Below are 10664 nucleotides of genomic sequence, written 5' to 3' on the forward strand. Positions count from 1 at the left end.
TTAGATAGATTGTATTTAGTTTTTTATTAAAAGGCCAAGTAATTTCTTTGTACCAGAGCCTTCTCCTAACTTGACCTTTCATCTGATGGCTGTGTGGTTTTGTTTCAACCTCCTGTTTTAATTCAGTTTCTTTGTTTAATAAACTACTTTTTTCTTATAATCCGTTATAATTGTTCTACCTTTTTCTTACTTAAAACAAATGTTTAGATCAAATTACTAGACTCTACTTAGTTAAATACCTTTATAATCAAATTATCTACATCTCATCTTCAGTCGTGTTTAATGAGGAAGGAAGAGAGGAAGGTTTCAAAGATGGATTCCCTCAGGCTGGAGTCCAATTGAGTCATTAGCTGTGGGCGGGGCCTCAGCCAGGTGCCGGTTCACTGCTTCAGTCAAAAGGAGCAGCTCTTCTCTCAGCTCTCCCGAGTTGTGATGGGGCCCGGAGAAGCTGTGTTTCTGGGGTTTGGGCTTCTCTTCTCATGTGGGTGCCTCGGCGTGGCCTCGCTCAGCGCCAGCACCAACGAGACGAACTCAACGAGCCAAATCCCACCAGCGACACCGAGGTCCCTGCAGACGATGGATCACAGGCCCAACCGGACGGAGAGCGAGCCGGCGCGTTCTCCCACCACGTACCGGCTCAGGAGCTACCAGCTCAGGAAGCAGGAACCCGCCGGGCCTCTCGTGGGGCAGGAAACGGCCCCAGAGCTGCTCAAACTGCCCTTTCTGAACCCCAGTGCCAGGCAGGAATCAAAAGTACAGTTCTACACATTAACTCGATCCACGCCGATAAATGGGCTCAGTGTAAACCAGTGTGAACGGTTTCGTAGGTGCTGCAGAAGGCGGAGCAGCGGGTGCCCGTGGCTGCTGAGAGCGTGGCGGTGCGCTGCGGGGAGAGAGAGGTCAGCGTGGAGGTCAAGAAGAACTTCCTGGGTGGGTAGTGGCGGACAGTTTGAAGTGATCACATGTTTTTTAATTCTCTGCCTCCTCCTCTGATGTTTGAAAAAGAGAGATGGCCAGGTTAGAGGCCTGGGTTGGAAAATGGTGAAGATGGGACCTTGTGCTTATTACTGCAAATGGCACAGACTATTGACTGGAGCGGTCGATACCGTGTTTCCTCTTATTCCTCCAATCCGAGAATTCTTGGTACTCGAGCGCTGACTTCACGGCGATACATTAAGCAACCTTTTTTTTTATTTGTCCTGTAGCTGAACCCCCACTTGCTGAGTGTTATTGACTCGGGGCCTCAGGTAATGGTCTTGATGTAAGCCGTGCTTTTCTCCCCTCTCTGTTCTCATAGGAAACGGTCAGCTGATCCGAGCGGGTGATCTGACATTAGGAGGCTGCCCCGGAGTCGACACCGACGACCACGTCCTGTCGTTCCAGACGCCGCTAACGGGCTGCGGCAGCACGTTGAAGGTGCACGGCTCTCTACTCCCCCCCCACCCCCCGTTCCCCTCCTGTGTACAAAGTGTCTAACTGTTCTCTGCTCTCTCTCAGATGACTGAAGGATCCCTCGTCTACTCCTTCTCCCTCATCTACTCTCCGACACCCATAGGCGACACCTTCATCCTGAAGACCAGCCCTGCTGAGGTGGAAGTTGTTTGCCACTATCGAAGGTAATGTGCCCTTTTCTCATCAAAAGGCCTGAAACCCTGCAGAAACCTGTTTTACCTCTGTTACCCTTCCTCCTCCAGCCTTTGCTTCTGAGAGTGAGATGCATCTTCTTCCTCACAGGAGACAGTACGTGAGCAGCGGCGCCATGAGGCCCGCCTGGACGCAGTTCGCCTCCGACGTGCTCGCTGAGCAGCGGCTCCACTTCTCCTTGCGCCTCATGACAGGTGGGGACGGGGGGGGGGGGGAGGCGAGGGACAAACAAACTCCGACACACTGACTTTAATTAGCGGCAGGCGGTTTGACTAATTTCTCCAGCGGAGGGTGTTAATTGCAATCGCTCGGGGTCCTTGGAGACGAAAGTGTGACGCTGAGCAGTGACTTGTTAAACAGGAGGGAAACTTGTGTTTTCAAACTCTCTGTCCACACTCACAGGCCTGAGTTAGAGCCCGAATATCAGCTCCTGCCAGTTGTTTTCTCCCGGGGGGGGGGGGGGTTTAAACAGAGCCCTAAAGTTTTCAAACCTAAACGAGACCAGTTTCATTGTCTGTGAAACTCTCGTGTGGATGTTGAATTACATTTCATCCCTTGTAAGCTGCAGGGATGACCGTGCAATCCACAAAGAGCTGATTATGTTTCCTAATATGAAGATGTCGGTCGAACAGAACCCTTTAGAATTTACTTATGGGGATATTTGCATGGCCTGTATGAAGTTATGAAGGGTTTTGAAAGTTTTAAATGAGGTTTTTGCAGATGCAGAGCCTCATCTGTGTTTCTTATCGAGGTTAATCATCATGTTATCAAAGTACTTTCCTCTTATTGTTCCACTACCTGTCCTCCTCTCCTCCTCCTCCTGCTGCTGCTCTGACCCTCTCCCCCCACGGGCATCATTTGAGTTTCATCTAATCCGATTGAAGGACCCAGCATTACTTTTCCACTTATATATCCCCCCCCCCCCCCCCCCCCCTCTTCTGTATTCGATTAGAGGACTGGCAGTCGCAGAGGCCGTCCAGCGTTTTCTTCCTGAGCGACGTCATGCACATGGAGGCGGGCGTCCTGCAGGGGCACCACGTTCCCCTGAGGGTCTTCGTGGACAGCTGCGTGGCCACGCTGGGGCCCGACCCCTTCTCCAAACCCAGTTACCCCTTCATCAGCAACCACGGGTGAGACGCCGGCCACAGACGAGTTCCCACAGTTTCCTAAAATAGCCGGCTTGTCGTGATAATTGAGATTTGTGTTTGGAAAAGCAGCCGCATATCTTTCTGTACCTGTAAGAGAGAGTTTTGGAACGAGTGGCTGTTTGTGAATATTTTTGCCATATAAGGTGTCTGACTGATGCTAAGCTGACAGGAGCCAAGTCTTACTTCATGCAGAGGAGCCGGGAGGATAAACTTCACTTTCTGCTCAAAGCCTTCAGGTTCCAGCGAGATCACAGCTGCTCGGTGAGCACAGCTCGTCCGAGGAGTGTTTTCATACGACCGACGTGTGACTGTTCAGGCAGATTTACTTTGACATCTGGTAACTGAGGAAATGTGTGTTTTACAGCAGTCGATGGGTTTCTTTAACCTACTTTTTGTTCTGTTACATGTAGATATTTCAGGAAGGGAACAGATTTTCCAATGTTTTTAGGTAGTTCTGAATAAAATGTAAGAATATACAGCCTGTGAAGGGTTTTGTATAGTTACAATTCATGTTTTAATGTGTGTATCTTCGTAGATCTACATCACGTGTCGTCTGAAAGCGATGACTGTCTCTGTTCCCGTCGACTTGCAGCACAAAGCGTGTTCATTCCTCACCGAGGCCAACAGGTTAGTGCCCACAACTGGATCTGGGATCATTTGGTTAAAGGATATAACAATAAAAATTGCCAAAATGCGATATCCAGGCCCTCCTCCCTAATTCTAAATCAAACTAAAGATCTTTGTTTGTCTCCCGACAGATGGGTGGCATCAGGTGGAGACAACAAGGTGTGTGGCTGCTGTGAAAGCAGCTGCGGCCAGGAGAGACCGAGACGAGCCCTGGTGGCGGACGCTGGTATGGTTTCACAGACGCAACACAACATGACACTCGGATGAATCCTGAAGAGTTGAGACAAACCCAGAGGTTGATACCGAAGCTTTTACGTATCTGAATGGTCCCAACCTCGCCAATTGGAAAAGAACCCAAGTGGCTTCTTGCAAGTAAACTATAATCACCCACAGACAAATAGAGGAGCAGAGGCTCCGCCCAGGTTTAGACGAGCGTCCCTGCTTTCATTTGGCACGCACTGCGTTTAAACGTCTTTGGAGGATTTGATTTTTGTGCTAATCCTTTTAATTGCCCGCCCAATCAGTCGTGTCGTGAATGGTTGACTCAGCTGGCTTAATGCACACACAATGGATTTGTCTTTCTCTCTTCTTCTGAAGGTCTTCCTCCAGAGCTGCAGTGGGAGGCGGAGGTGGCTCTGGGCCCCGTCCTGGAGGAGGAGGAGCCGACGGAGGTGTCCGAGCTTCCTCCAGAGCGGCTCCTTCTGCTCCACACGCAGGAAGTTACTCCAGCAGGTACGAAAATATAAAAAATCTCACGCTTTTGTCATTTTTAATAAACGCTTTAACTCCTGGAACCAGTAACGTCCCTCTCCTCGCTCAGCCTCCTCCCAGTCGATAGCCCTGCTGTGCGGACTGGGTGCAGTGCTGTCCGTGGTGCTGATATCTTTCATGGCTGCCATCACTGTGACCAATCTATGCAAACTCAATTGATTCAACAGAATAAAACCTTGAAACCAGCCTGCGTTTGTCTTTTATTTCTGTTTCTTCCAGAGCAAATTTTTATCTATTGATTTGAGGCGTGACACTCAGGAGTTGGACGTCTCCATTACCTCTCTGAAAAACGCTTCCTCACTGAAGCACAATGCATCCTGGGATAGGTTGTGCTGGGAAGGATCCACCTGTAGCCCCCGGGGTCGGCCTTCCCCTTCAGGGCCTGTTTCTTCTTTAATGATTGTTATGCTCTTTGGTTTCGCTGTCTGGATGTTATGACAAAAAGAGGGTGTTCAACCTTGCAGGCAATATAATGTATATTTATCTATTTAGCAGTGTTCTTAAGCTGTTTGCTGATGCATGAGTAAAAAAAAAAGTATTAAATATGATTAACATTGAAAATGAGGGGGCGGCTTTTATATTCACATTAATTATGAAAGCGTTGTGCTCACACCTGACAAGGAAGGCGAGTGGAAGTTAAGAGCCGACCCAAAGTGTTGTCCTCCACGCTGAATTCATGCACGGATGATTTGTACTGTCAATTTTTCGGCGGCTACAGTCCGGCTCTCGCCATTTCACCCACAGTCTTTATATAAATCCACATGTAAAACAAAGCAAACCCTCAGGAGGTAAAGAGAAGCGCTCCACGCTGCGAGGTCAAACATGAAGCACCATCCCGCTAACGATCGTCATATTTTAGCTTCAGGCTGTTCTCGGGGCCCCTCCTTGAAATCTCCCCCCCCCCCCCTCCCTCCGGCTTCTGCGGCAGAGGGCCGGTGAAATGGGGCTCGTCGTGAACTGTTGCTCACGAGCCCGGGAAGACGAATAGACATAATTAAAAAGGCGAGAGTGGGGCCTTTTATTACAGTAATATGTGAGGGGCCTCGCTTTAATGGGGTGTTTGTTCCCGTGTGCGGGGGGGGGGGGGGGGGGGCTGTCGGCCGTGCTAGTTTACTACCGGAGGGATGCTGTACGCCCTTTCCCCCCCCCCCCCCCTTCCCATTTCCAGGACTCCAGAGGATAATAAAAAGCCATAACCTAATGATGCACCAGCACAACACACAGGACAGCAACATGCGTGCACGGTGACGGACGCTCACACAGCGAATCTCTCCCTGGAAAGAAATCGTTAAATGTGGGGAAAGAAGAAGAAGATTGTGGTTTTTAGAGCGAGGACACGGAACAGAGGAAAACAAAGAGGATGGAATGTAAACTAAAAAACAACTATTTGTGTAGTGAAGGCCTTTAATTGCCTCAGGAAGAATAATCCTTTTAAATTGGGCATTGCATGTTCACTAAGACTCACTAAGGATTTAGTGAGGGTCAGAGGTCAAGGTCACAGAGGCCTCACCAATCATGTGTTTTGGCCTCTTGAACATAAAATCTGCCTCCAGGGAACTTTTGACCAGTTGTCACTGGGTCCCAAGAATGAATTGATTACATCAGAGGTCATAGGGTGACCTTTGACCTCTGCTTTGCCAAGGCATACGACCCCAGTGCGACAGTTTTCCTCCTGCAGCTGAAACCAGGGCTGATAAGAGCCGGCGGTGAAACCAGCACAATGACCTGAGATATGTTTTTAAGAAGGACCGAGCCACATTTCCTCCAGTGTGTTCTTTCTTACATACAGTGCAACACTCGCCTGCAGCTTCACAAGGAGAATAGAGAGTGTCAAAGTCTCATTCTGGCCACAGACCATCATCATCATCATCATCCCAGTGGATACGCTCGCCCCCCCACAGACGTCTAACGGAGCCCATGTTGAGTAGCGAGTTCTGAATCAGCCATTTTTGTCCTCTACGGAATGTGTGACCCCCGAGGGCACACAAACACACACACACACACACACACACACACACTTCCAGACAGACACTCACAGACCATCAAAAGTAATGGTGTGTGTCCAGTGGCGGGCGGGCGGGCAGGGAGAGTCCTCTCATGTCTGGCAGCTCTAACAGCAGTACCCCCGTGGATGGAGCGTGCTGGGGAACATTGTTCCACGCCATTGGAGGTCGGTGTTGACGCCGGAGCCGGTGGTCGATGCCACAACACGTGGACCAGAAATCCTCAGTTTTGTTTTCTCCTTTCTCGTCGAGGTCTGTGTTATTTCTCCGACTCTTTGAAACTCCACTCAGACATCTCCATCATTTACTCCAGATACCATCGGCCTTCAACCATCACCTCCTTTGAATCCAAAGAAATATCACAGGCTCATTGTGTTGCCATGATACAGACGCACCAGCAGATCCTGGCGCACACTCGACCGGCGTCCAGGCTCCTAATTAACCCTCTTAATTAACAGAGAGGCAAGAAGCTGCGAACGGAGGCGATGGATTTAATTAGCCTGGTCTTAGCCCCGCGCACGGCGCAACACACACGTGCACACACACACACACGCGTGCACACAAAACAATTAAGCCTCTTCTATCCTGGCTAATGGCTTCAGTGACTCAGAGCCTTTCTCATTAAGACTATCAATAATATGCTGATTACATGCATCCACTGGTCTCCTTCATCGGGGCACAAAGGGACGAGTGTGTGTCTCCGAGGTTTCGGGGTGGGCGCGGTGTGTGCCCCCCCCCCCCCCCATGACCTTATCAGCTGACATAGACGTTTGAATTGTGCGGCTGGTGAAGTTAAAAGAGGCCACGTTTGTTTACCTTATCGAGGAGGCCGCGTGCGTCCTTCACAGGGAGGAAGTGGAGTTGTGCTGCTGAGGGGCGAGATAATAGACTGAGGAGTGACTGGGAGTGCTGGGGTGTTACTGGGATCCAATATGGCTGCCTGTGGATCTGCTGGAAGATGGGTTTAAGAAAGAATCCATTCAATCTTGTTGCGGATCCAGATCAGAGGAAAGAGCCACAAATATTTTCCAAGTTCTTTAACAATATTAAAAATATTCAGCGATATTTATGAAAACAAATGATTAAGAACTTTTGGGCCTTGGTGGAGACAAGTTTTAAAATGCAAGATGTTGTGTTCCATTGTTTTTGCATTACATACGATTTTAAAAGTTCTAATAGTGAGTTTTGCAAAACAATAATAATAATATCTTCAAATCATCAAGGATAAACATGTAGATAAAGTCAATAAACAGTTATAATGAATTATTATTCACCCCCTACCTGCAGTGGCAGTTGGTGACTTTTGCCACAGTTTTTTTTACTGAGACTAGTGTGCATGTGTGTGCGTGTCTGTGTGTGTGTATGCGTGTGCGTGTGTGTGTGTGTGTGTGTGTGAGTCAGCTCCATAGGTGGCCCCCACGAGAGCCTCAGAACCTGGATGAAAAAACATATCTCACAATAGAACCAACTGGAAAACGGAGGAGATCAGAGGGAGCGTGACGGGCCCCCCATCAGGGATGTTTGGGCGGGTGTGGGGGGTGTGGGGGGGGGTCAGGCCCCTGCTTTTCCTCTCCCCTCCTCTGGGGACGCACCCCAGTGTCTGTTACAACAGGAAGAGACTGAAGGTCAAAGCCCAGACTGATACTCTTTCCTGCCTGTGTGACGGACGCCTGTCTGTTTTATTTTACTGTGTCTGACACACACACAGACACACACACAACCACACAGACAGACACACACACCCTCTGTGGATGAGTTTCCATTGTGTTTCTTTAGCAGTTGCATCCATGAGCCGCTTGTGACAAAGTCTTTTCTGAATTTGTAGTCCAAGGCCAAATAACCCGATTTGGACTACAAGTGGGATCAGGTCATCGAGGTGCGAGGCCAATGCTACACAACAAACATCGCTAAAGAAGGATTAGACAACTGAAGTTTCTCCAAAATTGTGTCGCACACGAGTCAAACCGAACAAATCAAGTGTTGATGGGGGGCCTCCTCGTCAGCTGAGCCCACAGCGCCGCGTGGCCCCGCTTCTCCGGCCCTGAACACCCACCACACGAGACAAATAAACCGCCACGCCGGGAAGCATCTGCACCAGGGAAGCCAGCGCGGATGTGACTCTCCACACAACAGATGTCGGCTCCCGACTGAAACAACAGCACAATCCGACCCAGCACCTTCCTTTCAACCGCCAGGAGGATCAACCACAACAAAAGGCCTCAGATGTGGGTTTTTGCTTCTTCCTCCGCAGACAATGGATGGAAAATATTCTGGCCTTCGCGTTTGATGTGGACTCCGTGGCGTTTCTCATGTGCTTTAATGGGAACGTGCTGAGCGATGTGTGATGGCGGCTCTCAGGTGCGGACGTAGAACAAGGACGCAGACAAAAGGGCCCGTAGAAAACACACACACCTCCCAACGTACACACAACTCGTCCTACAGACCCACCACCTTTAATCCTGACTGGCGTGCCCAAAGTGGATGAACGCCGCATACAAACACACGCCTTTATCATTCAAAGTGCGCCGGAGCTATCAACCCTGAATAAATAAATCCCCCCCGCTCTTATCTCACAAAGCAAAACTGGATAAGCGCTCCCACCGGGTCTGGATGGAGGAAGCTGTCAGCACCTCTATTTTGGCTTCGCCTCATCCATACGAGGACGGAATCCTGTTTTTCTCTCCGATTCCATCCTCCACGGTTTTTGCAATCCCCCGGAGAGTCGTTTCCCTCGTCCACGTGCGCACGTGTATCCCGCCACATCATCCATACATGATCCCTCCTTCCTGCTTATCTCCGGGCGCCGGGGCCTACACCTTTCAGCGGCTGATAAATCCGCACTGTTGCAGAAATGTCCACGCAGGGGAAGAGAGAGAACGGGATTTTCCACCTCGTCAGGCTCTGAACCCGTTTGCCAGATATATGTGCCATTACCGGTGCCTTCCTATATCACAGCCATGTGGGATTTGTGTGTTTTGACACCTGTAGCTGCTCTGGGCCGGTTTTATCTGCAGCCTCATCTCAAAAACCTCAGAGCTCAGGGTGTTTCCCTGCACTGCAGAGCCTCACACTCACTGGGTTTCATCAATAAACAAGAATGTGTTTTGCAAAATGACTAATGCAAGTACTGAATTCCTAATTTCCCTCATTTGTGTCTGGAGTTATTCCACTGCTGTGATTCACAGTCGACGCACAGTCTGTCAGGAACAATCTCTGTGAGCCTTTAATAATGTGTGTCTCCATAAAGTCTCCATCAAACAGGTTTTTCCACTCGTCAGAAGAACAAAAGAAGAAAAAAAGCAGCTCACAAAGGGAGAGCAGCTTAATGTGAAGTTCAGCTTTGTCACAGAGCAACACTGGCCCCTGCTGGCGGCACTCAGCAACAACACCATCAGCTACATCAATGTACAAAATGAAGAATTTACAAAAAGAAAGAAACAAATATAGAATATTTTTTAATGCAGGGGGATGACTGAAAGACGAATAGATTAATACATGATTAGTACTTATTTCTGTTTTTGACTTATTTTTATATTTATGATTATTTTTATTTCAAATTACAACTTGTATTTTTTATTTATCATATATTATTTAATTGTCAATTGATTTAAGTGGTGTTTTCACTTTTAATCATTTTAAATCACAGTAAGAGAATCATCACATGGACTCTGATTTTCTCGTGGGCAGCAGTACTATCCATGGCCACAAGGAGACGGAGTTTCGCACTTTCTTCTATGTTTCATTTATTTTATTATTATTTCTATTTCTAATCAATTGTATTTAAAATTAGTTTTGTCATGAGTTTTTTATCTCTAATAATTCAGTTCACTGTCTATTTTATTTGTATAAATATTTTGTAGTTTTTATAATTTGCCAGGGGCTGGAAAATAAACTTTTTTAGTCGCATATCACTCTACCAGCTATGGACACTAGATGGTGCAGTCTACCCATTAATTGGAGTTTACCATCAAGCAGGAATGAGTGACAGTGACAATCAGGATGTGTAACAGGTTAAAGGCAGATAATCAAACATGAAAACATTTAAACATCACATTTTATGTATAATATCTTCCTTAATGTTTACAATCTAACAGTTAATACTTAATATTGTAATAATGATTTGAAGAGAGCTGCTTTACTAATTGGCTGAATAACCTTTACGTCACATTAAACAGTTAAATATGAATCATATTACTGTTTAACAGCATATTGAATATTGAGCACTGAGACAGGTGTGTTTTTTATGATGTCATTTTATTTTATAGATATTATATTGTGCTTATGTCTCAGAGGTCAAAGTACTATGTGTGAGTACACCAGTGTGTGTGTTGTGTGTTTAATTGTTTCAGCCCCTGGCACTGTGCTCGTGCACCAACACTCTCACACAGACTGCACAACCTGCTGCTCCTCCGCCCACTCGCTCATCCCTTAAATACATTTCCACAGCGAGTGGCACGGCAAATAAATCACC

General features: G+C 47.7%; 1 protein-coding gene across 1 annotated transcript; it reads left to right on the forward strand.

The window, feature by feature from the left end:
* The first annotated feature begins 432 nt into the window (after positions 1-432).
* LOC128430768 (zona pellucida sperm-binding protein 3) lies at positions 433-4349 on the forward strand. Its single transcript, XM_053416814.1, has 11 exons — positions 433-753; positions 828-930; positions 1298-1416; positions 1498-1616; positions 1735-1838; positions 2597-2774; positions 2936-3053; positions 3328-3419; positions 3551-3645; positions 4017-4151; positions 4240-4349. Exons 1-11 carry the CDS (start codon positions 433-435, stop codon positions 4347-4349), a joined length of 1494 nt encoding a protein of 497 aa, XP_053272789.1.
* The last annotated feature ends 6315 nt before the right edge of the window (positions 4350-10664 follow it).

This window comes from Pleuronectes platessa, chromosome 24 (assembly GCF_947347685.1).
Source record: "Pleuronectes platessa chromosome 24, fPlePla1.1, whole genome shotgun sequence".
NCBI lineage: Eukaryota > Metazoa > Chordata > Actinopteri > Pleuronectiformes > Pleuronectidae > Pleuronectes > Pleuronectes platessa.